At 37.2% G+C, this 27,510-nt stretch overlaps 2 protein-coding genes and 1 pseudogene across 4 annotated transcripts; 1 reads left to right on the top strand and 2 right to left on the bottom strand.

The window, feature by feature from the left end:
* Positions 1-46: 46 nt before the first annotated feature.
* On the bottom strand, positions 47-25,487 carry LOC134752800 (PC4 and SFRS1-interacting protein). Of its 3 annotated transcripts, none has more exons than XM_063688525.1 (16): positions 25,116-25,486; positions 24,065-24,120; positions 22,946-23,105; positions 22,260-22,361; positions 20,469-20,534; positions 19,441-19,604; positions 17,017-17,167; positions 16,053-16,089; positions 12,465-12,629; positions 11,342-11,443; positions 10,586-10,720; positions 9,114-9,295; positions 7,973-8,099; positions 5,974-6,081; positions 4,553-5,184; positions 47-3,741 (listed from the first exon to the last, which is right to left on the bottom strand). In XM_063688525.1, exons 1-16 carry the CDS (start codon positions 25,194-25,196, stop codon positions 3,685-3,687), a joined length of 2,325 nt encoding a protein of 774 aa, XP_063544595.1. In that variant the 5' UTR covers positions 25,197-25,486; the 3' UTR covers positions 47-3,684. The 3 variants fall into 3 exon arrangements, with proteins under 3 accessions (XP_063544595.1, XP_063544596.1, XP_063544597.1); XM_063688526.1 differs by having other exon boundaries at positions 19,441-19,601; XM_063688527.1 differs by lacking the exon at positions 20,469-20,534 and having other exon boundaries at positions 25,116-25,487.
* LOC134752729 (uncharacterized) lies at positions 13,307-14,766 on the bottom strand. The gene is made up of 2 exons (XM_063688419.1): positions 14,528-14,766; positions 13,307-14,304 (listed from the first exon to the last, which is right to left on the bottom strand). The coding sequence occupies exons 1-2, from the start codon at positions 14,670-14,672 to the stop codon at positions 13,385-13,387; spliced, it is 1,065 nt and encodes a 354-aa protein (XP_063544489.1). The 5' UTR covers positions 14,673-14,766; the 3' UTR covers positions 13,307-13,384.
* An 87-nt stretch (positions 25,488-25,574) lies between the features above and the next one.
* The window catches only part of LOC134752630 (uncharacterized), a 75,143-nt pseudogene continuing 73,207 nt past the window's right edge, over positions 25,575-27,510 (top strand).

Genomic DNA, 27,510 nt, shown 5'->3' with positions numbered 1-27,510 from the left:
TACATATGCAACACAGGGCAAGCTATGCTGGCGCCATCTGCTAAACATTTCGACCGGCCAACCCCATTAACACAATGTTCTATGGGCCCCCGCACAGCGACGCTGACGTCCGCGACAGATGTTTCTTCCGACGGTACGCTCGACCGACGTCAGCGACCGACATCAGCGTAGGAGGAAATCAGGTCTAAGGGCGTGTCAAGGTAATTTTGAACACCTCGCCCGCTTAGCAACTTCCGCTGCTGTCTGTATCATGAAATAATAATTGTACGAGGAACTTATGTGTTATTTGTATAATTCTAAACAGTAAAAAGCTGCTTACAAAATACGAACGTATTTGTAATATTTGTATGCTTCGGACTTATATACTAAAAAAATGAATTGTCGGTATTATTGTGTTCTCCATATTATACAATAAGTGTAAAGGACAATGGATATTGCACGTCATCTATTCTTATAAAATTGTTGATCAGTTGGGTCAAAATTATTTTCGCTGTTTTGTTTCTGACCACTCTACGCTTGTATTTTTTTTTTTCAAATAAATAAAAAAGTCGAGTGCTATTGCATGTCATTCTAGCTCTTGAGAAAACTTAAAAACCAAATTTCACCCCATACAAAAAGTTCCACTCCGTCACATTCTTTGGGGACAAAAAACAACTCAATTTTTTTTCAGACATGTACATGGGCGTCAATTGAAAGGCATATGCATACCGGATGCGTGTGCGTATGTGTTGTAAATGTTGTAATATACTGATCCTTATGAGAGGCGGCACACCGCTTGCGCGACGTGTGCGTGCACAGCTCAAACATTTTAGCGCACGCACACGCAGCAGGTGTGAACTGGCCTTAACAATAAAAACTTGAGTATAGCCAGATTTAGTTTTATACTTATATAGCTCGATGAACAGCATAATTTTACTGATAAATTTCATTACGTTTCAGCAATAAGAAATCTAATTTTTACATAATTTTAGTTTCACTTACACCATTTGCACAAACCCAAAGTGTTCAATATTTTGATCCCTGTAAATAAATAAATAAATATTATAGGACATTCTTACACAGATTGACCAAGTCCCACGGGTAAGCCCAAGGAGGCTTGTGTTTTATTGGTACTCAGACGATATATAATATATATAAATACTTAAATACATAGAAAACATGACTCAGGAACAAATATCTATGCTCATCACACAAATAAATGCCCTTAGGATTCGAACCCAGGACCATCGGCTTCACAGGCAGGGTCACTACCCACTAGGCCAGACCAGTCGTCAATGATTGAAAACCATGTGTATTTACCGCTTGGTCACGACCCTCAATACTGAGGAATACGACGCAAGGAGGATGAAAAATTGGAATATACACGGTGGTACTTGAGCCACTGAAAACCTGAGACACCCCAACAGTTTTTTTTTAAATTTTGAACTCATCTTGAGTATTTATTCTTCATCCCATAAATACCTAGTCGGCTCATAAGTTCTGTCACTGGCCTTTAAAATTTAAATTTGGAACTCCTAAAACAAAAACCGTTCTGCATTTGAATTTCGAATCTTTATTAAATATTTGAGTAGTATAATTTTGCAATTTTCTGTTTTCTTCAACATGGAGTGGACGCTTAAAGATAACCGTACCGCAATAATTGCACTATATCGTTGTGGTCACTCGCCGACTAAAATTTTTAAGCTACTTGAAAATTTAAAATTCTCTCTAAGATTTGTGTATCGTACCATAGAAAGATACAGTGAGGTCTCTAGTTTAAATGACAAGAAAAGAAGCGGTCGTCCGCGTACAGCTAGGACTCCAGCGGTTGTACAAGCAATTAGGGCACGCATTGCCAGAAATCCCGCTAGGAAACAAAAAGTTATGGCCCTCCAGATGGGTTTGAGCAAAAACACGGTGAAAAGAGTGCTTAATCAAGACCTGAGACTTCGTGCTTATAAACGAAAAACTGGCCATCTTCTCAATGGTCGGCTTAAAGCTTTAAGGCTTAAAAGATCTAAAGCTTTATTGAAGAAGTACGCTAAAAATAAGCACCGTTGTATACTGTTTTCGGACGAGAAAATTTTTGACATAGAAGAAAACTGTAATAAACAAAATGATAGAATGTACGCTCGCAATAGTAAAGAAGCGTCTAATAGCATTCCCCGTATTCAAAGAGGTCATCACCCTTCATCTGTGATGGTTTGGCTGGGAGTTTCTTATGCGGGCGTCACTAGTATGCATTTTTGTGAGAAAGGAGTAAAAACTAGTGCCAAAGTGTACCAAGACACGGTGTTGACTAATATTGTGAAACCACTATCCCATACGATGTTTCTAAACCAGCATTGGGTTTTCCAGCAGGACTCTGCTCCAGCCCATAAGGCAAAGTCTACACAAGCCTGGCTCGCCTCCAATAAAATCGACTTTATACGGCATGAAGATTGGCCCTCCTCTAGCCCAGATCTTAATCCTTTAGACTATAAAATATGGCAGTATTTAGAGGAAAAGGTGTGCTCAAAACCTCATGCAACTCGCTGAAAAAATCTCTTGCTACGGCAGTGGCCAATATCGACATGAAAGTGGTGCGTGAATCCATTGACGACTGGCCACGAAGACTTCAAGCCTGTGTAGATAATTATGGCGGTCATTTTGAATAAATGTTATACATTTAGATTCTCTAGTTTATAAGCTTTCAAACGCTGTACAAATTATACGGAATAAACTTAAACTTTTGATTTTTTTTGATACTATGTATATGACAGAACTTATGAGCCGACTAGGTATTAAAAAAAATATTAGTTGTTTAGTTTTCTTAACAATTCTATTCGACTGGTAATTCTACACAAGATGCTTGTCGTTTTAGTGACATCAAACAATTGCTAGTTACCATCGAAAACACTGTTAACTGACCATTTGCATACCTTAGGTTACCAATGGCCAGTTAAGGGTGTTGCTCATTGACAAATAACGTGTCCAATGCTAGTTATTGATATTGTTGCATTACAAACCTGTAAAACGGGCATGTAAAAATAATTTACCCCCATTAAAACATAGCGCGATCGATTCTCCTATCGATTCTGAACAAACTGGTGGCAGGTTTTCAGTGGGTCATGAAACACCGTGTATAAATCTCCTGGACGGTCGTTTCTCCAAAAATAGCTTACCTAGCTTCTAGTTGTTGGTTGATGTTTCTAAAAAACCCTGACACTAAGTAGCCCCGCAATCCTGACAATGGACCAAAACTGACATGTCAGGGGAAATCCTGACATATGGCAACCCTGCTCCAATGTCTGATGGCGGCTGCTAAGGCCCGTCCAGACGGGATGATTAAATTGACTGATTTGTTCAGAAAAGAAATTGGCGTCAATCTCATCTAGCGTCTCATTCGAGCGCTCCAAATTTAAAAAATGCCCCCAAACGCACATACTAGCGTTGCAAATTGGCATTCTTGCGTCCGTATCTCTATTTGATCGAGTATCTTAAAATCGAATCAAGTTGGATCGGCGAGCCAATTTTAATTTTTTGCGTACACACTACCTGATTTGATCAGACAATTTAATCAGATTGGGCAGAAATTGTCCCGTCTGGACTGGCCTTAACATTTATCATGTAGTTGTGGATTAAGTAACACAGTGGTGTTTGTGCAAAAGGTGGTCAAGTGGCCACTAGAGTGGCGAGAACAATTCTGTTAAAGTTGTAAGTGGCTTAGGACCGGGACTTCCTCTTGGCCGGTGACCGCGGCGGCGGCTCAGTCTTCTTGCTCTGAAATTAAAATAAAACATCGTTAACCTTTTCGACGCCAAAGACGGATTAATCTATCACAGACCACAGAGCAACATAGACCTAAATCCTGCCTACTACCCACCTACATATGCATAAAGTTCAATTTCAGTTTTGACACTTCGAGTATACTAATAGGGTATTTGACTACTAATCGAATCAGCTTCTTTTTTCGAATTGTCAAAACGATTTTGCTACTATGGAATTTATATGAAACACTAGCATGTGAAGTCACAATCAAATTACCTACTCTTTATAGTTTTTTACTGGTTTTAAAATAGAAATTGTGTCTAAAAATAACTGCTGTCTACGTTTCTCTATTAATCTTCTGGTGCTTTATTTCATGCATGGTGTACAATAATTTATTATAAATACTGTCAAATACCCTATATATATAGTCCTCCTCATCGGTTTCGATGACGGCGACCTCAGCAATTATGGATTACGCCTATTATGGGCTCGAATGTGGCTGGCCAGGCCGAACTTGGTCTTAAAGACTCTACTGCAGGTGCTACAATAGAGTTGGCCAGACGCGTTATACGTATACGCGTACGAGGGCTTCGGTCTTTCTTTACGTTGTTGGCGTTTGACATCTAAGGTATTGAGGCGGTTTTCTTCAAATAATTTGATGCGGTTAAAGATGGTCGACCGCCAAGATGACCTCTACTCTATCCTTCTATGGACCTCAAACTATCTCCACGAAATCGGTTCAGCTTCAGCGGTTTAAGCTTGAAGAGGTATTAGTCAGACTTATAATATTATTAGGGATGTAATATGTGCACAAACAACTCACCTCTCTCGATCGCTTGGCCCTAGGCTCATCAACATCCACCTTTTCCTTCTCCACCGATTGTTCCTTTTCACTCCCCTTTCTCTCTTTCCTCTTGTCCCCCGGTTTCGGAGCTTTATCCTTCCCATTCTTAGCTTCCTCCTTAGATTTCTCTTTATTTTTACCATTATCTTTAGACTTATCACTATTTCTGTCACTCTCCTTTGATTTTTTACTTTCATCTTTTTCACTTTCATCTCCCATTTTGTCATCCTTGTCATTTGTTTTACTTACATCACCTTTGTCTTTAGAATTAGATTCCTTTTTTGCATCATCTTTCGTCTTTTCGCTGTCACCGTCGCCTTTTTCCTCAATATCTTCTTTTTCATGATTTTTCTCAGAGTTTTCATTAACTTTCTCTACTTCTTTATCAGCAGCGTCATCATTTGCCTTTTCCTCTTCATTAGATTTTTCATTTTCATTATTTTCCTTTGGCGCTTCTGAATCGTCTTTATCATTTTCATTAGGTTTGTTGGTATCTGTCTCTTCTGCGTTATCCTCTGCTTCTTCTTCTTTCTCCTTCTCTTCTTGTGCCGGTTTTCGTCCGCGCTTGAGAGGTTGTTTCATTGGAGTGCTGTTAGCTTTCTTGCCTTTAGCTGTAAAAACAGTGTGTTGGTTAATTAAGTGTAGTCGTAAGGATGGTAATTCTACCTGTCCAATGTGCATTGAGTCTCATTCTCTCATATACACATTGGACAGATGGAATATCAACTTAATATATTTTCTATTAAAATTTATTTTTTGTAACATGTCAGTCACCGTTTTAGCGTTCGGTAAATTTTATTGTATGGAAAGTTTCATAGGTTTCTGCTGCTTGACGTTAATCAGTCTGTTAATTGTGGTTGGTGCAACTGGCCCCAAATGTGGTAGATTAGCGGTAACGTGATTTTGTTTACTTCATGGCCGTTTCCTGTACGGATACTGCGCACGGTCTTTATTCAATTTGTGATCTCTGTCATGGTTACAAATGTTTTGGTCAATCATAAAATCATCAGTCATTTAACCACCAATGCATGTACTTACTGAAGCGGGGTGAATCACTGGACATATTCAAATAAATTTTAATAAGGTAGAAGTATAATAGGTCTCAGTAGGGCTAGTACAGGAGCGCCGCGACAGTACCACGCCCGCGAAGATAGATCACTCGTCCCTCTCTTATTAATAAAGTTAGAAATAGACGGGTAGTCTACCTCGCGCGCGATACTGTCGCGGCGCTCCTGTGCCAAGCCCACAGAACGCCCTGCAGCCGCTACACGGAGCGGTTAGCAATCTCAAATTATGTATCGCTATCATGAAATTTCTGGGTTTAAATTAGCGCCTTTCACAAAAAATATGCACAATGGAATTATTCGACTTGTGAGAAATGTCCAGCAAATATAACTAACCTGGGGTGGCTTTCTTTTTCTTGTCAGCATCGTCAGATTCCGCAGCCTCCTGTTCGTTGGCCGCGTCCACGGCCGCCTTCATGGTGTGAGCGATCGGCTGGGACAGTTCTAAAATTAAATGTATAAATAAAACAAATAAATATTATGGGACAATCTTACACAAATCGACCTAGCCCCACAGTTAGCTCAATATGGCTTGTAGGCAATAGATAAATACTTAAATACATAGAAAACATCCATAACTCAGAAAATATCATTAACAAAGGTGTAAGTCATATTTTATTTTATTACATATTTAATGAAATATTTTCAAAGCTACAAACAATATGTGCATAAAAAAAATTACACTAAAATTAACTATAAACTAAATTAAAACTAAACAAAGCCACAACCTATAGTCAAACAACTCGTCCCGCGCCCTTCCAGACGCAAAGGTGCCCATCACGCTCGCCGCGTTGCCGCGCTGAACCGCGTTAGACAGCCTCTGCATCAGGAATGACCCGGAACTAGGGTCATAACCCCTCTCCCTCAAACGCTGCCCCAATTCGCTCAAGAAATTTGGCCTTGGAAAATCTGCGATGAACACACAAATAAATACCCTCACCAGAATTTGAACCCGGGACCTTCCGCTTTGTAGGAAGGGTCACTATCGGCTAGGCTAGGAGGCCGTCACCTAGGTCTAGCTAGACCTCAGTATCTCGTTTAGATCATGAAGAAGAATTTCAGACTTATAGTTTCATTTCATATTTCATATTTATTTATTGCATCCATGGTACACAGGTGTTACATATATAATAGTTTCACATGGGCCCTGGTAGGGCAAGGCAATTATCTTAAATCTAAAGATTAATTCATATATGTACAATATATTTGACAGTGTCTTATTTAACTTTTTTTATAGTTGTGTTATATAATATATAGTTATTTCTAAAGTTAATAACTGATTTTATTTTACCAAAATGTATAAAATTAAATATACAATAATAATATACCGTTATTTTTAGGGAATACCTTCTGCTAATAAAGAAAGCCAGAGCAGACATTCACTTTTACACTCAGAATAAATATTCTAAAGTGATGTCAAGGTCCTTGGTGTTGGCAAAGATAGATATAACTCCGTAATAGATGGATACAGTCTAAGGAAAAAACGTGCCTCGAAAATCACGAAAATTTGACTCTCGATCAGATGGCGCCACTAGTTTTGGCCTACACTCGTATAGAGGGCGTTGACTGTTTCGTTTGTTATTTATAATTTTAACGCATACCAGTGAAAGAACATGGGTCAAAATCATATAAAAATAATTAATGCAAATAAAAAAATAATTTATCCATATTTAAATACATTTTAACGTATTTTTTAAATCTTCAATTTTAGTTTTAAAGTATGTCGATAGATGGCAGTGAATTTACAGTGGTTACAAAATTTACTATGACAGTACCGCTCTATCTTATTATATACTCATTGGTGTTGGTGATGGTCTTCAAGCAACACCGGGAAGGGAGTCGGCATTCCCACTATTTCCCCTCTGCCGAAGCATGCCCAGCTGGGCATAGCGCGGTGCGCGTTGTGACTCGTGCGTACACAAAAATAGATCGAGGTGCGCAAGATTTGTCTTTGACGTTTGTCATTTTCTATGTATTGGTGTCGTTATTACAGATTGGATTTTGTATGTAGCGAGTGAGAAGTGCGATTGTGTGCACATTTCCCCCTGCAAAAAATGGCAGAACGATTTGTACGGTAAGATATCGCTTGGGCTCCTCCCTTCCGACGTGTCGGAAGCCAGTGTTGCTCGAAGGTGATGGTAGACAATCAGTTTATCATTATATACTACTACTACGGACTATGGAACCCTAAAAAAGGAATTTACCGATAAGCTCGTGCACCATTTCGAGCAGTTTGTTGACGTGTAGGGTCTCAGTGGCCTTGATATGCGCCACACGTTGAAGAATTCCCAGGACAGATCCTATGATAATGGAACAGGTCCTATGAAGGTATTACCGATAGGCTCGTGGACCATTTCGAGCAGTTTGTCCGCGTGCAGGTTCTCGGTGGCCGCCTTGAACTGCGCCACGCGCTCGTTGAAGAACTCCCAGAACGAAACACCCTCGGGCACGTGGAATAAGTCCTGAAAGAACACTTTGGTTAATTTTAAGGTTGGTATATTTAATTTTAAGTCTAATGTATGCAAAGGGCCCAATTTTTTTTATAAAAAATAGAAATTTTCTATCAGGGGTCCCTTTGTTTGACATAATTATTGAAAGCCATAATGTAATTGTTGTTGTTGCACCCCGGAGGTGCATAGGGCCTCCACAAGATCCCTCCCGCCTTTCAATCTTGAGCAACAGTCTTGGCCTCGCTCCAGCTAATTCCTACGGCTCGCTTTCCGTCCTGAGGCCGCCACTTATCATATAAAGTCTAATTTCACGAATTTTCGAATGAATGCCTGCAAAATAATAGGAATCCCACCAAAAACATTTCATGTAAAGTGTTGCCAAGACTAGACGCATAAAGCTTTTACACTAAAAAGTTATCAGATCCCGTAGTAGGCATAAATATATATACATTCCCAAAGTTTTTAAAAATATGTGTACGCTCTTACACCTTAGACAATAAAGTCGTGTTTACATATTTTTGAGCCATGCGTCTGGATCGATATTTTTGCCCTCGACTGTACCAACTTTTACTCTGTAAGCCCTAACTGTATAAGCTCTAACTGTATAAAGCCAACATTTTGGTCAAACAGTAATACGGCTTGGCCGTTTCGTTGCTGTTAAATTATTCAGTTTTAAGTTATGCTCGCGAGGTCTACAGGTTTATTTTACAACAAAAACATACTCTTATGGTGATAAAGAGGGCGTCGGCCTTGTTCCGGATCCGGTCAGGCGCACCGGACTTGCTGAAGGTCAGGGCTTCGGCCTCGCTCATGTCCCAGGATGGCGCGTTGCCGACGTACACGCGCATGCGTTTCACGGTCTCCATGAAGGTCGGGTGCTTAAGCAGCATTACGGCTGTCTCTGTCACTCTTTACTATATGATGCGATCCCAAGCAATAGTGCTATCTCTGTCACTATTTACTATTATAGCGATGAGATCCCGCACAATAGTGCTGTCTCTGTCAGTGTAGAGGAAGGTGCCTTACCCGCATGGTGATGAAGAGGGCGTCGGCCTTGTTCCGGATCCGGTGCGCCTGCTTGCTGAAGGTCAGGGCTTCGGCCTCGCTCATCTCCCAGGAGGGCGCGTTGCCGACGTACACGCGCATGCGCTTCACGGTCTCCATGCAGGTCGGGTGCTTGAGGAGCATTAGGGCGGCTAGGTCCAGTTCTGTAAGAAAAAAAAGTTTTAATGCTGTTGTTTTGTCGCAGAAACTGCTACAACTAATTACTATAGACCATTTATACGGTATGAACGTCTTGCCTTGAACATGCGATTGTTCTAACCTGTCAAAAATATAACTTATACAAATATAACATCAACATTTTCATAATTTTAAATTCGTTAAACATTTCTTTCAAAAATTTCTATGCAGTTTGTTAATTAACTTAGATTTGCGATTTACTTCAAGTTAATTAGAAAGTACCGGCCAATAATATATCATCACCTTTGAGTGTTTTTGTATGAGCTTGCATAGAGTAAACAATAAGGGTTTATTTGTAGATTGCATATTTTACTAGTAATTTTATACAAATATATGATGAATATTGCAATAAAATACTGTGAATTACAATAGGATACTCAGCATATTACTAAAAAAACCTCTAGTAAAGAAATAAAGTTAACAATACATTTAAAAATAACCTCTATGAAGAAACCATTACATGAGACCAATTTTTCTCATGGCCCGTACAAAGAAATACTACTAGACTACCTAAAACAGTGAGGTGGAAGTCAAAGTCAATATAATCTTTATTCAAATAGGCCTAGCAACAAGCACTTTTAAATTGTCAAGTTTTAAATATTACCTTAATCTAAATATCAGAGCAATTTATTGATGCAGTTATTATTATTCTTAAAAACATTGAATTATTATAGATATGTCAAACTTAATAATAAGAATTCACAAAAGGATCGTCAAACACCAAAATTGTATAAAAAATACTAGTCTAGAAACTTTCTAGAATAAAAATCTAAATGTCAAAAAATACGGATTACCTAATATAGGTATTCATTGAATTATCAATTCACTAACAAATATAATAAAAAAAGTTATACCGTAAAAACATGGAGGTGATATATTATTGGCCGGTACTGTACGTAACATTATCGTGTAGCCTACCTACTCTACACATATACCTACTTACTTATCGTCTACAAACTGGCATACCAGCAATAATATCTTGCACAACGAAGCGCACAAAAATATTGGACACATTTTATTGTTTCTAGATTCTAACTATTTATGAGATATATTTTTGAGCGCTTTACAGTGCAAGAAATTTTTGTACTTTTTATTTATAATTTTAAGTAATTAAATGGTAATTTAAAAACGGAAATGCATTTGTAACATGATATAACGGTAACAAACATCCGAATAAAACATATTTCGTTCAAATATAAACTTCATGCATGAGGCTAATTGACTTCCTGTATCTCCAAATAAATAAAATTCCTTACCAAGTATTTCATCAATAAGCTTGAGACATAGTTCAGTGTCCGCCTTCTCCAAGCTGAGACAGGTCTTGATCTTGGCGTCTAGCTCGATCAGCTTCATCTCGGTTTTCAGGAAATGGAGGCGGGACTTCTTCACCTCTGCAATAATAATTAGTATTAGCGAAATAAGAATCAACTTCATAAATTAGTTGCCGGAATTTCCACTTCACCAAATCATGCTTTTCTACAGTAAATGTACGAATACCGAAACCACTATACCCATTTGAAGATTTCCCTCGATTTTCAGGATCAAATCATATGATTGACTACGGGAAAAATTATACATTTATAAGTTTCCAACAGAATAAAAAAAAAAAACCGGCCAAGTGCGAGTCGGACTCGCCCACCGAGGGTCCCGTACTTTTTAGTATTTCTTGTTATAGCGGCAACAGAAATACATCATCTGTGAAAATTTCAACTGTCTAGCTATCACGGTTGATGAGATACAGCCTGGTGACAGACAGACGGACAGAGGAGTCTTAGTAATAGGGTCCCGTTTTTCCCCTTTGGGTACGGAACCCTAAAAATGGAGATTTAAGCCCAGTTTACATTTGTCTGACGTGTCGTTTTGTGTTGTGTCGTGACTACTACGACACTAGCGAAATCGTATACCATCCGCCTGATGCAAAATGGTTACTGTAGCTTATGGACGCGTGCAACAATAAGATTATCACATGCGCGTTGCCTACCTTTTTAAAAGAAACCTGTACATATACATACCCAGATCTCTGTCCCTGTCCAGCGCTTGTCGCTCGTCGTCGGTCAGGTTCAGATTCATGACGAGCTGCGCCGATATCGACTGTGGTGTGATTTGACCCTTTTCTGGAGACAAACAAACAATCAATTTAGTTAATATTAATTTAACAAACTATATATTATTGTAATGGGGTTGGCAACTGTCAAAGGTTTGCAGTGATGGCGCCATCATAGCTTGCCCCTTTTTCTATGAGATTTGGCTTAAAGGGCTGGCATCCAGGGCATTAAAAAAAACAAAAATTTGACACAATTCTAGGGATTGACAGGGCAAGCTATGCTGGCGCCATCTGCTAAACACTTCGACCGGCCATCCCCATTTAAAGAAATCTGTTTGACAATTACTGAAGATGGCAACTGTTTATAAGACAGTAGACTATGTTAAGATAGATACAGACGATACAGTTATAACAAAGATAGATATAACTCCGTAATAGATGGCCTCGAAAATCAAGAAAATTTGATTCTCGATCAGATGGCGCCACTAGCTTTGGCCTACTCTTGTATAGAGGGCGTTGACGTTTTCGTTTGTTATTTATAATTTTAACGCATATCAGTAAAAGAACATGGGTCAAAATCATATAAAAATAATTAATGCAAATAAAAAAATCATTTATTCATATTTAAATACATTTTAAGGTATTTTTATAAATCTTCATTTTTAGTTTTAAGAAGATAGATGGCAGTGAATTTACAGTTGTTACAAATTTTACTATGACAGTACCGCTCTATCTAATTATATCCTCTTTGGTTATAATAAAGTGCTAAAAAATGCTTCATGACTTCAGTGGGCGAACTTCCAGCCAGCTAAGGATCATTTTGCCAAAAAAAGTTAGACCTATTGTTAACCACATAAAGCAAATAAAGAATTTTGTAAATGACATGATTGATAATTCTACAAAATTTCTGTCCTAAATACTCAGCTGTTTCTTGAGTGTGATGGCATTAGAAACTGCTTGCTTGTTCCACTGTAGCCTGGAGGCTTCGATCTTAAAGCTGGCGGGCCGGGATTGGAATAGCCTCACTTCACAGTACCGCCCGGATGGCAGGTAGGCGATCAGCATGTTTAACTACATTATTTCTGTCTTACCCAGCTGTTTCTTGAGTGTGATGGCGTTAGAAGCGGCTTGCTTGTCCCACTGTAGCCGTGAGGCTTCGCTCTTGAAACTAGTAGGCCGGGACTGGAACAGTTTCACTCCGCAGTACTGCCCGGAGGGAAGGAAGGCGATCAGGATATTTTCCTTCTCTGGGTCCACTGTTAAATAAAGAATTACAGATTAGCAACAGCAAAAGGTACCACGTTTTTAGTTGTCATTTAGGTAGATTTCTAATTTTGTAGCAGTAGCAATGACACCTTATCGACAACAAGTACTCATAGTTTTAAGTCAGGTCCACACTGAAAACCAGTGCCACGGATTACCGCGATTACCAATGTTTATGTCTGTATGTTTCCTTTTCCATATGTATTGTGGCGTTAAATAAATGTATTTTCTTTCTTTCTTTCTTAAGTACGTGTTCTTTTCATTTTTAGGGTTCCGTACCCAAAGGGTAAAAACCGGACCCTATTACTAAGACTCCGCTGTCCGTCTGTCTGTCTGTCACCAGGCTGTATCTCATGAACCGTAATAGCTAGACAGTTGAAATTTTCACAGATGATGTATTTCTGTTGCCACTATAACAACAAACACTAAAAAGTACGGAACCCTCGGTGCGCGAGTCCGACTCGCACTTGGCCGGTTTTTATTTATTTACAAGAGATTTATAAAGCAAAAACTGTCTGAGAAAATACCTGCTCTGCTACAAATATACGTGGCCAAATATAAATAAATTAATAACGTAAAAAAACTGCCTCAAAATGTTTGCGTCTATACTTACTTTTATGAATTTGATAGTTCAATGAATTCATGGATTTAAAATTAGGAAAACAACATGAATAATCTACAATTTATTATCTTCTTACAATCTTTCATTAGGGTAATCTAATAATTAATTATACATAACTAATCTGTTTCACTTTTTCATCTTATTTAATAACAGCGAATTTTCTTTTCCATACATTTTCGAAATCAACTTACGCGTAACTGCACTATCATTTTGTATTTTAGAATCTTTTAGTTGTTTGCAAATAAACATATCATTGCCTGATTCTTTAACATAGTTAGCAAAGAATAAGTTGAAACCCATATCACCAAACTCAGTGCTCATAACAACATTATTTTGTTTATTTTGAGTTTTTTTTAGTACAAAAAGTTTGAGATATTCGTCTTGATCAGGTATTTTATGTTCTGTGTTCATTGTAACAATTTTTTGAGGATTTTCTGTAAAACTTTTGACATCCATATCTTTGTAAGTTTTGCCTAAAGACACTACGGAGCATATGGAATTGTTACGCGATAGGAAAGTTAAGGATCTCTCCGAATGGAAGCTCTCTTGGATCGAATTTTGAGAGAGTATCTCTTCGTCATTGAGCAGATTGATTGAATTTAAAATGAAACCCCCTAAATTTGAAGCCTTTTGTACATGCTTGGTTTTTTTATAGACTGAATCCAGGGAAGATTGAGAATTAAAAATATTGGTTGAACACTGAGATTGAGTAACATTAGGATCATTAAAATAAGCAGTATTATTTGTATTTGTATGATCAAACGATGGCAAAGGAGTGGCATCAAAATAAATATCCTTAAAAGATTTTTGAGAAATCGTGAAGTTTTCAGTAGTTTCAATAATATTTTCCGCGTCCTGTTTTAAATGTTCATTTTCGGTTTCGTCTAAACCCATTTCCTTTTGTGAATCGACGATACTTTTCGTTGGTACGGTAAACTTTTTTATCTTCTTTTCATCATTGGGTTTATTTCGTTTTTTACCGAAAACCGGTACTATTTTTGCCGAAGGTGCAACATTTGATTCGCAATCGCTTTGTTTTAGATTATCTGAAAATAATACGCGAAAATGAAATAAAACGGTTGGAGGCAAAAGTTTGTCATGTTTTATTATATTTATCCTAACGCAAATCTTAATTTTATCTTAGATTTAATAATAAATGGACATTTTATTTTAAATATTATATTAATAAAGGTTTAAGAATCAAATCGTAAGTAAATAAGAAATACCAGCCATTTTAAAACCAGACCTACTTGAATCGAAAAAGTATACCTTTCGCTAAATTTACTTTTGTTTTATTCGTATTTGACGACAAATCATTTTGATATTTCTCGACACACTTGTCAAAGTCAGTCTTCTCATCATATTGACTGTAAATATCTTCAAATAAACTTGAATCTTGAATAAATTCGTCCATTATCGTTAATTATTAACTTTAGAGCAACATTCACATCGCGCCGAAAAGCTCGCAAATCGAAGCATGTTCAATTCAAATTTCGAACGAGTTTTATTTTGTCTTGTTGTTGAAAATAATAGACTAAGGTTGTGTTGGCCAAACTGCCAATTAATTGAGTAATTCTATTGCTACGACTCTTTGCTTATTTTATTTTTTTATGTTTTTTAAATTCAAGTTGTAGGTCGTAAAGGCTTCTACAGACGTTGCAACAAATGGCATGCGATTTTAGGTAATTGCTGGTTAAGTAGAAGCAACGAATTCAATCGATCGATCAAATGCCGTAATTTATTGCAAATCACATGCGATTATCGGTGAAGTTTGGAGAGGCCATTAAACATCAAATTTCATAAAATTTTGATAGAGTTATTTTATTCATGAACGAGTAGTCAATGGGGTTGGCCGGTCGAAATAATTAGCAGATGGCGCCAGCATAGCTTGCCCTGTCAATCCCTAAAATTGTGTATTTTTTTAATGTCCTTTAAGCCAAATCTCATAGAAAAAGGGGCAAGCTATGATGGCGCCATCTCTGCAAACTGTGACAGTTGCCAACCCTATTCGCTCATTTTAATCCAACATACAAAAAAGAGGATACCGATTGTTGAAGGACGATATGAACAAAACGTATATGGCTTAAAGATTCGATATTTTTACTTGTTTAATAATACGCTTTTGAGACTGATTGACCGAGCGTTAGCGAAGGTCTCCGTTTCAGCTTGGGCAAATATATATATTTTTTAAATTTATTAAGAGAGAAACAAACAGTCTTATAAAACAGATGAGTATATAAAGTAAAAAAATTCTAGTAAAAGACCTATAGTTTCCTATATGTAAACGAATATTAATAAAAACTTATTACTAAGTACAAATGACATGCATATTGTACATATAGTCCGACAAGAAAATGTAGAAAATTCTTAAGGGCGCCAATTCCTACGTTATAACTGTCACATTTTGTAAAATGCTTAAACATGGCAACAATTTAGTACGGTTTTTTTTTTAGTTTAATTTTATTTAATGTCTACTATTTCAAATATGCTTTCGTATGTTCTCTACAGGTCTCAATTCTCAACCGATTCTCGTGAAATTTTGTGAGCAGGTTCGATGATTAAGTAGTTTTTATTGTACATTCTTTTTTGTAAATTTCTTAAAATGGTGGAGCCATACATTTTGTCAGTTTTAAGTCATGCTCGCGAGGTCTGTACAGCTCACAGAGGCACTAGTTTAATACTCTTTTGTGACTGATTTTAAATGCTTTAGAAAATACTGTATACATCACACCTCATACTTTGTTCCTAGTATGGTAAAAAAAAAAAGGCAACAGGCTTAATGACTGTAACTCACCACTTTTGAAGGGTTCCTTCAGTTCTCGAAGTTCCGACTACAATCAAACAGGAAATAAAGATAATATAAGAAAAATGGAACGTTTTCAAGCAAAAAGTACCACTTTGTCGCCTACCCTAAGGACGAAATTTGCTTGCATCTTTATACGAATAACCTGTCAGAGCGCCCTAACGGCAAGCGACAATGTGGTACCTTTTGTTTGAAAACAACACAAATCATTAATGATATTGACAGTGACAAGATTTAACGCCCCTGAAATTTGTCAGCCATTGTAATCACCGCTCAAAGGCCTTACAGGGAGCCTGAATGAACTGTAGGGGCAGGCAGCACAGAAGCCTGAAATTCGTTGGCTGTTTTTTATTTTTAGATTTAAGCCACTAGATGGCAGACTGCGTAATAGAGCGTGCGTGAACTGTAGGGGGCAGCACCTGCTTATAGGCGTTGTTAGTTTTTAATTTAGGTCACGACACGCACTTGGTCTCTATACGGATGAGGGGCTGTACCATTACGCTGCGCGATTGTTGAGCCATTTAGGGTCCTAGCTAAATTGGTAGCTACTTACGCTATGGAATGTTCAATTTAGCTAGAACCCTATGGGCCACTTGCACCAATTCACTAACCCGGGGTTAAACCGCTAACCCAGTGTCAAATTGTACTGGTAACCATGATAACTCCAGGTTTAACCGGGTTAGTAGGTTGGTGCTAGTGGCCCTAAATAGTATAACAATCACGGAGCCAGCCGTGGCTCACTGCGCGATTTCGTCGCGTCGCTACAAGTACATGCGGCCGACACCAATTGTGGTGCCTAGCCATAGTAGTTGCCGCGCACCGCTACGGAACGGACGCCTGCTCGCGCTTGCGCCACCTAGCGGTCATATCTATCGTAATAGACGCGTTTTATTAGAGAGTGAACCTTCTGTACCTAGTACTATTATTTATTCTGTGACTGTATAATGTACTGTACCTGCTGTACGGTGTTGTAAGCCTTAAGATTCCTGTCCTGCGGTTTTTCTTTCACCTCCTTATCTTTTTCCGCGCTAGGCGACGCCCCGCGGCGTTTCTTGGGGGCCGGCGACGGCAGGGTGGCGTTATCGTCTGTCTGCTCGTCTATGTATCTAAAAAAAAAAACAGCTTTTTACTGAAATTTGAAGAAAAAATTTTTAGAGGTCTTGTTAGAAACCAGTCTCCAGAGACATAAGTTTTTGGCATAAATCGAATGGGGTTGGCCGGTCGAAGTGTTTAGCAGATGGCGCCAGCATAGCTTGCCCTGTCAATCCCTAGAATTGTGTCAATTTTTTGTTTTTTTAATGCCCTGGATGCCCTTTAAGCTAAATCTCATAGAAAAAGGGGCAAGCTATGATGGCGCCATATCTGCAAACCTTTGACAGTTGCCAACCCCATTGTTAGTACAAGCTTTTATCGCTGACTGTACTTTTCTTTCCACACACAACTAATAGTCATCGAGACAATTCTAACAAACCCAAACACAATAGGGAATATTACGCGAAACTCTGCGCTGGGGGCGCCACTACCACAATCTGAGGGTCTATCGCGAAACAAGAAAATCGAAGTTTCGTTATCTAACATCTCTGTCACTCTTGCATATTCGAGCGCCAAAGAGGCAGATAGCGAAATTTCGGATTCGCGTTTCCCGGTACGTCCTCTGTAAACAAACCGCCTTGATGCACCAATGTCATATTTTATTATCTCTGAAAACTTGTCAAAAACCTGTTAAAGGTACAGTATGTATAAGTTACTCTATGGTTTACTAAAAAGGCTAGTGCTGCACTCTGGTGGCAGAACATTGCAGTAATATCTCCTATTAGGTTGCATTTGTTTTATCACAGTTACTATGTCCAGCTCCTGTGTCCATCATCCGATCTTCTCGAGGGTATCATAATATTGTACGCATTACGTGTCTTAGTTTTATGTTGTCTATGATTTCTCTTAAAAAATACTTTAAAAGAGAGAAGCATAGGGATCATCAATAAATCGGGCCTTAGACATTACGTTGTGTTGTGTATGAGCAAAAAAAAAAAGTATTTGTTGCTATAGCGGCAACAGAAATACATCATCTGTGAAAATTTCAACTGTCTAGCTAGACAGCGAAGTCTTAGTAATAGGATCCCGTTTTTACCCTTTGGGAACGGAACCCTAAAAAGGAAATTAATAGAATAAAAATGTATGTCACAATCGCAAATATTGTCCTGTCTCTAAAATAACATTTCGGCAAGTGACGTTTTTAATGTATGGATCGTTAGTGCCATTATTTATGTACTTGAATAAATAATGGGTATCTAGTCCAAGAAAAACTGTCAAAGAGCACTAGTGTACAAGTTAAGAGTCGTACGCAGTGTTGGCCGAACGTTAATTGCAATTAACCATTTGCGTTTGTATTTGCCATTTGTACTGGTTAATGGTTAATTGCATTAACGTTTCGGCCAACACTGGTCGCACGAACCTACCGCCAAAACTCGCTCTATTAACATCAAACATTTATTCAGCAAATAGGCCACAGGGGCACTTTTACATGTCAATTTTTACAAGAAAACCAAAATTTACAAAAAATAATTACAAATATGGAATCAATAAAATATAAGATACTTTGTCAGAGATGTATCCAGTCTATTTTTCGTGTTTAAGTAACAGTTTTTTTTTGTTAATTTAATTTAGTACATAAGTTTTGTTCTGACTGCAATGTACCTACTTATAAAATTGTGTGTTTTTGCAGCATCCAAATAAACGTTTTATCTATCTATCTATCTAAATGTCGAATTACACAAAAAAAAAGAAAACTAATAAAAAATATACAAACAACAGGCAATCAATAAAATTACCTTATTTCATTCTAAGTTTTGTTGTACTTACTAACACTATTTGGATCAAAATGATTCGAATTAAATAAATAATTGAATTGAATTGAAATTGTTTAGAGATTGTTTACAGATGTAAAAGCCTTTAGGTGTCAGAGATAAAATATGTATAGGTATAATAAATTTAAAAAAAGATCGTCAAATTATCCTTAGAGGTGTAAAAGGTCTCCAAGACTTGAATTGTTATATAAGTAAGTAAGTATTTCTTCGTATCATATTTTTTCAGCAACGTAAGATAGTACCAGACATAGATATATCTCACATGAATATTCATGTCAAATTTCATGTTACGTATTTATTGTCAAATGCAAATGTCGTGTCTTACAGGGACCTAAAGAGCCTGGCCGAGGACCGAGAAAACTGGCGCATACTCCACCGACAAGAGCCATGCTCTTAAATTAAGATGATGATTTATTGTCCGCTTACCATCATGCGATTCATATGGCAACGTACTTACCAGATGTAAAAAGTATCTGCCTTTCTCTTTGACGTTGTTTTCTATTAAACAAACTAACCTCTTCCCAGGTTTGATCTTCCTACCGCTCCTACTGACAACCTCCTCGTCTTTCTTCTCCTCCTCCTCCTCCTTATCCTCCTTCTTGGCGCGGCCGCGCGGGGTCTTGGGTTCTTTAGCTTTGGGCGTCGCCGCCGGCTTCGCGGCGGACTTTCGGCCTTTCTGCTACAAAAATAGAGTTTTAATTTATAATTTGAAATGATTGTTAGGTTTATACATGTGCGTGCTTTTGTAAAGATGGCAGGTGTTCGGCTTTGCCTTGTGCAATTTATTTTTTCGAGACATACTTTAAAATGGAGTTATTGACAAGGTGTTTGGAATCAATGTCTTCGGAAGCCCCAGCAGTGGTTTATAGTCTCATTAACGTCGTTTTTGCTAACTAATATAGCATATTATCACAAAAACATACTACTTAGAGCTTTGGTTTTCTTAGAAGAGAAAGAGTTCACTCTCTCTCTCTCTACCTAGCTAAGTAGTAGGGAATGTAAATCGGTTATAACCGTAACCGAAATAATCGGTAATAACCAATTATTTTGACAAACATTTATAACCGATTATTGGAAACTCGAAAAACCGATTACGGTTATTCTCGGTTATTTATTTATGACTTAAATTCTATGAATTGATGTTCTAATGACTACAAAATCCTGCCTTTTTGGCTGTGACGCCCGTGACTATAACTTTTGTCATTCTTGTACTTTAATAACGAAATATAACTAATTTACTTGCCTTATTTATGAAATATTTTGATTGAATATTGTACCACGTCCAGTCACAATTTAACTTTTACTAAATTTTGTGTGTTTTATTAAAAAACGAAGACTTATACTCACATTCTCTAATACTGTACCTTTTATTCTCGTAATTTTTTGATTACTTGGTTGTAAATTTATAACTTTTTGTCTATAGTAAGCGTAACCGATTTTAACCGAATATGGGTTATTTTTCGGGTATAACCATAACCGAATGAAAGTAGTTTAGACTTTAAAGCAAAACATGCAAAGAGCAAAAAATAAACAGAAGCATCACCTTTCCCTCGTCAATGACCAGTGCCCCTGCATCGTCAGAGTCCTCCACGGGGCCGTCATTCGCACTCTAAAAACAAAATTAAACAAATCTACTAAACAAGCGAAAACTAAGAACGCAACAGACATTCGTATCCGATAACTATAAAAATAATAATTCAGCCTGTATAAGTCTCACTAGGGTATTTGACTACTACTCAAATCAATTTCTTTTTTCGAACTGTCAAAGCGATTTTGCTACTATGGAATTTATATGAAACACTAGCATGTGACGTCACGATCAAACTACCTACTCTTTATAGTTTGATACGGGTTTTAAAATAGAAATTGTGCCTAAAAATAACTGCTGTCTACGTTTATCTATAAATTTTCTGGTGATTTATTTCATGCATGGTGTAAAATAATTTATTTTAAATACAGTCAAACACCCTATTGGGAATAGGCCTTCTCTCATGCACTTGATGGATTGGAGTCCCACGCCAAGTCCACATTGGGTACTAATAACGATTACCTACGTAAAATTATCTTAAACTTAAGCCTACATTTTAAGCCTAATCTACAGTTTACAGTCAAACTGGCAGACGAGATATGGTCACTTTCTCATGCATTAGAGACGAGTGATGCATGTCATATCGTAAGTGATACGCGGAGCCATAACACTAACATATCTGTTATCATTTTATGACATCATTAAAATATGTAGAACGAAATATAATTGTACAATAATAGGTCACCATTTTCCTTACGGAACTGTAAAGTAACCTGATAAATATTTTTTGGATTTTACTGAAAACTGAAAAAACTTTACTTTAAAATACACATAAAAAACTTTACTCTAAAACATGGTTTTCATGCGTTTTTTTGAGAAAACTTTATATTATCATTTTGTGGGTCAAAATAGTTACATTTACGTACGAATTTAAATAACATCAACACTAATCATGCTACATGCATTCTTTATAACAATAATTTGAACATTTGTAAGAACTCTCGACAAATCCGCGCCCGTCTCTACGGCGCTGACTTTGGCTATGAACTGAGTTAATCTAAGGATTTCAGTGCATCACATTTCCGTCTTAAAAATGTGATTAATTACTGTGTAATCCTATTTGAAATTGAATATTCTGGACTGTTTTTTTCGGGTAGTTGCGAATTTTCCATTTCATTTTCAAGACATTTGCGTAAGAAGAAAAAAGCGGCAAATTTAAAAAATGTAGCCGCGAAGGTTTATCGTCCCATACACAGAAAATTTGAATTTCGCGCTTTTTTCTACTGACAAAGTTGTTTGACAGGCTATATTGACAAAATTAGTTCGCCAGAATATATTAATAACTCTATGGGGCGGTGTCATTGGCGGAGTCAAGACATGTGCCGTACACGAGTGAGTGATTTAAATGAACTACATCTTTTGATTGAACTCACTCACTCCTCTCAGCCGGCCGATCGTGATGAGCGAGTGAGACGATGCGAATAGCTTTCGGAGCGGTTCGGAAGAGTTCGGAGGGTGTCGGGATCATATCGCGTGATTCGTCATCTTGGTCGCACTTATGGCTGTGTGCATCTGATTGATTGACATCTCTCTCTACTCACTCGTGAACAATATAGTGTACAGATCCACTGAGCGAAATGAGTGACATATATCTCCGTGAGCGAAAGATATGAATCAATCTTTTCAGCTCAGTGAACCGTTTTGCGCACTAGCGGAGTCTGCAGTCACGTCTGGAGTTGTCAGCCGGCGCTGGTTGTGCCGACGGCGTGAACAGTAATCCACTGGGCAATGTAAAGCGGATATTACCTCGTCCATGGTGTCGTCGGCGGCCGTGGTGTCAATAGCGGAGTCTGCGGTGTCGTTGGCCGTCTCATTCATGGAGTCGTCGGCGGGCCCTGGTTCTGCCTCCTGTAACAGATACGCGGTTACAAATTTCAATAGGCTAGTGACAAATTTTAATTAATGGTATCAATCTATCAGGTTTATTTTTAGTACTTGTCTGTTGTTTGTATATTTTTTTTATTATAGTTTTTTTTTGTGTAATTCGACATTTACAAACTGTATACATCTCTAACAAAGTATCTAATATTTTATTGATTCCATATTTGTAATTGTTTTTTGTAATTTTTGGTTATATTTATTGTTTGTAAAAATCTTACATGTAAAAGTGCCCCTGTGGCCTATTTGCTGAATAAATGTTTGACATTGGAGATATCATCATAAATGTGATGAAAGCCATTTAAAAAAAAAGACAGAATGAAAATCTCTTGTGATAATCAGCTGAACAAAGTTTTTGATGCCTGTAAGCCGGGTCCACACAGAGCGAACATACGCGCAAGGCAATTTCCTCGCGCACAAAACAGCCAGTGTAGACGTGCCTCGGCCGAGGCGGCGCGCGCGAGGCACCTCTGAAAATATCGATACAACACACACTATGCTCGCTGTGTGGACCTGGCTATAGTTATAAATGATTAAGAACTCCTAATTCTTACCGCCAAAGCTCCAATGATTTGGTCCAAAGGAACATTATTAGCGAAGTCGTGCTCAATCTGCTTCACGCCGTCATTGAAGTCCTTGCGCTTCACAGACTTGTTCAGGAACTTGTCCTTGTTTTCAGCGTAGTCGAATATCATGTTCGGAGGCAGATTGGCGCTGAAATGATGAAATATAATTAAACATTAGCCAGACATTAAGTTTTTTCAAACACCCCTGCGAGTTGTATGCATAGCATAGGCGCCCACCAGCCCATCACACTTGCCGCATTTAGATGATATTATTTCATTCAACAAAAAAATTATCAATTGCCAATTTATTTAGTTGTAAATATGAAATACTGTGATTGACATGTAAAACTATGTTTTATAAAGGAATAAATGAATTGCCTATTTTCTTAAATAACTATTTGTGACGTTTTCAATCAAAAGGTACCACATTGTCGCTTGTCAATAAGGTTGATTTCAAATTGAAGCTGTATGGAAATAGCGCCTTATTGACAACCGACAATAAGTACCCTTTTGATTGAAAAAATCACATTTATCTTAAAATTACAATATATATATATATATATATATAGACATAACTTATTAGTAATAAGGTATTACAGGTATTAAGGTAATAATATATTTGAGATTCTCACAATAAGCCTTAATATATAACTTGAAGCATTTGATATATAACATGGTATTGTTTCATTTACCCCCAAAAGTGGCCCCCTCCATCTATGAGTCACGAGCTTACATATGCGTACCAAATTTTAACTTGGACAGACACATAGAAGTTCCTTTTGAGGTACGGAACTCTAAAAATGGAAAGGTTCTTGCGGTACAGACAGTGGGGCGACACTCCTCCTTTCGGGCAAACTCGGCTCCGTTCGGCTCGGCATTGCTCCAAGCAACTATAAGGTTTGGCACACGTTGACATACAACAGGTAAGATAATGCCTTGAATTTTGACAACTCTAGCCAAAAGGGATAGTGGCATACATTAGAAAGGGACAGCATGATTCGTCCCTGAATCGCTGTCAAACTTCAACTTTGAAGGAAGTGTCCTTTCTGTATGGTAGTACTATTACTTATTCTGTGGTACAGTAGGTAATTAACTGATAATACTCACGTCTCCCCAGTGCCATAGAAGTATACGAAATACTTCTTGCCATTCGGTTTCTGTACCTGTAAAATAAAAGAACAAGTGACAAATGGAACAGAGAATAAATAGTAATTATATATAATATTGTCCTCGGTTACTGGGATAGTTACTCATGAAATCGGATTATATAGCGTATATTGAATTTATAATACATCCCAACGTTTCGAACCCTATACAGCTGTGTGACCGTCTTTTTCTTCTATTATACATCTATCGATTGAGTGGCAACAAATTACTGATTACTGATAACAAAGATATAACTCCGTAATAGATGGATACAGTCTAAGGAAAAAACGTGCCTCGAAAATCAAGAAAATTTGATTCTCGTTCAGAGGGTGCTACTAGCTTTGGCCTACTGTCGTATAGATGGCGTTGACGGTTTCGTTTGTTATTTAACAATTTTAACGCATATCAGTGAAAGAACATGGGTCAAAATCATAAAAATAATTAATGCAAATTAAAAAAATCATTTATCCAAATTTAAATACATTTTATCCTATTTTTATAAATATTTATTTTTAGTTTTAAAGTGTGTCGACAGATGGCAGTGAATTTACTGGGGTTACAAAGTTTACTATGACAGTACCGCTCTAGTATAAGTTACTCTATGCTGATAATGAGCATACATTAGTGACAATTATCTCTTAGGAAAATAAAATTCGAATAGTCCTTTGTGTCAGTAACACTGCACTGACTCTAGAATATTACTAATAATAAGAGAGAATACAGTTATATGTCTAGTTTGGTATATAGAAGCACATAATTTAGCAAAATTGGAACAGAATGCCCAACTTCTATTGTCAAATTATGTAATTTAAAAGCTAGTTTTCACTGCTTGACAGGCCTCAAAAGGTAGCAAGGCTGCTATACAGTATAATTATTTACATAATAACTCAGTATCCAAGCGTGGGGACGAACATGAACATGTCTTCCCGCCTAAAACTCCACTAGGACTCCATTTCTAGTCTTTTGTTTTTAAGCCCATAATTATATGTGTAAATAAAATATAAATACTTACTCGAGCCGGCCATGCTGGGTATCCTTTGACTTTGGCGAATATAAAGTCGCCAGACTTGTATTCTCTTACTTTCTTGCCCATTTTCGTAAAAACAACGCCGTCAATCGGTAAATATATAAGCCGATTATAATATTAGCTACAGCCGCACGACGCTATCTGCAATCACGTATTAACCAATTTGAGTTTATAATGCTTAACCAGAAAGCGCGTCTTTATAAAAACAAGATGAATTTCTTTGAGAATCAAAACAGACGCCAAGATAAGAATAAGAAATAACCTTAAAAAAATCTCTCCGCGGCAAAGGAATGACGGAAAAGAAACAAACATGGCGTACGCCGATATCAGAGTTGCCAGTGTTAAAAAATTAAATTATTTCAACGCAAAAAAACCGTCAACTTTTTTTGGTAAATATCGATTGACAACACTATGCCAAGAACTCTATAGTCTATGGTATGGTCATTTTTTCAGTACGGCAACCCAGTTAAATATGAACGGTCGTGTCAGACGGATGTAACTGGGCGAGCTTTTTCGCGTAAACTAATTGATTTTTTCTAATTAAATTACTGTGAATCGTTGTGTTAGTAATGCAAGTGTGATGTGAGCCATGATAAATTATATTGTGCAAAGATTAACTATAGTGACTTCAAAATAGGGGGTGTAACAGTGGAACAAAAATGGCTTCGGGCGACACGGATCATATAGAAGTGATGGAATCCGGGATAAAAAAGTCCGAAATTATAGCCCAGCCGTCGGTGTCGGAAGATGATGGTACATAATTTCTAAATCTAATAATTCTCTGCTTAATCCTGTCCGATCGCTCTCGTGAAGTGCAGTGCAGTTTACTGTACCTAGTGAAGAATCCAGTGTCCTTATTTCGTATTGTATTTTGCTTTTCAGATCGAGACAGGGTGTCGTTGGCTGAAAAAATGGTGCCCTACGACGTGAGTATTGCATATATTTGTATCGTTACGTTTATTTTCATTCATAAGTGAGTGAGAGAGATGTTGAGAGAAAGTGAGGCGGTGTAGCTAGTAATTTACATAATTAGGGCGATTTTCATTAACCGTCTATTAAATATGAGTTCAATGCCGATTTGTTGTTATAATATTTTTATACTGTCACAACAAAGACAGCAGAATGAAATAAGAAAGATTTCTCTTTATCAAATGGAGGTAACAGTAAATTACCATCACACTATTTATAATTATTCTAAAATGATGTTTTGTCTTGAAAATTTTAAAAATAGTTAAGTGTCATAGTTTACATACTGAACCAATATGTGCAGTAATTCTCAGAAGAGTGACACACTGTTGGATCTAAGCATAAACAACAAATTACTCATTATCAATCAATCAATAATAATTTATTTCGAACAAAAGTCCATAATGTGTTAGTAACATACATACTAATACTTAAATCTAGGGTTAGTACAAACACCCAGTAGGGTAGGGTAGGGTAGTAGGGTTAGGGGTAGTAAGTAGGGTTAGTAGTAGTAGTAAGATTATAATGGTTACTTAATGATCTTAATGATCTAATAAAGTAAAATAGTAAAGCAATTAACAATAATAAAAAATGATCTAATAGGTTTTCCTGTCATCTTTAGGTAAAGAACTATTTTGTTTTTTTATTTTTTTTCAGACCCATATATAATTTTCTTTTGAGATTCTTACAGTAAGCCCTTTCATTTGATATATGAGTTATATGACACAATATAGTTAGCAAAACTTTCTTTTTTAATTTTCTCATTTACCCCCAAAAAGTGGCCCCTGTTTCAAATTTATTTGTAGACGTTACATGTCCATCTTTGGGTCACAGACTTACATATGTGTGCCAAATTTCAACTTAATTGGTTCAGTAGCTTCGGAGTAAAGAGGCTGTGACAGACCAGATGGACAGACAGACGCATGAGTGATCCTATAAGGACTCCTTTTTAAACTACCTGCAAATTATACAGACAAAAAGTCAGTTTACTGCTACCACTGGTACTGTCAGATACCATGAAAATCCGTTCCATAGTTTTTGAGTTTATCACGAACATATATTCGCACAAACAGACAGATGCAGCAGGGGACTTCACCACATAGTATAAAACAAAGTTGCTTTCCACTGTCTGTATGTCTGCACCTATGTATGCTTAGGTCTTTAAAACTACGCAACGGATTTTGATGCGGTTTTTTTTAATAGATAGAGTGGTTGAAGAGGAAGGTTTATATGTATAATTTGTAAAGGTTATGTGTAAATTAGTCAAACTACCCGTGCGAAGCCGGGGCGGGTCGCTAGTTAGTTTTATAAAATGTAGTGATCGAACATTAAAAAATTCAAGATTTATAATTTTTATTAAACATAATTACTTAATCGCCTCCATTTTTGTAGTAATTACAAAACGCATGTTTTT

Source organism: Cydia strobilella, chromosome 25 (assembly GCF_947568885.1).
Source record: "Cydia strobilella chromosome 25, ilCydStro3.1, whole genome shotgun sequence".
Taxonomy (NCBI): Eukaryota; Metazoa; Arthropoda; class Insecta; order Lepidoptera; family Tortricidae; genus Cydia; species Cydia strobilella.
Note: the sequence above shows the minus strand (reverse complement) of the source record. Positions and strands in the feature narration are given on the sequence as shown.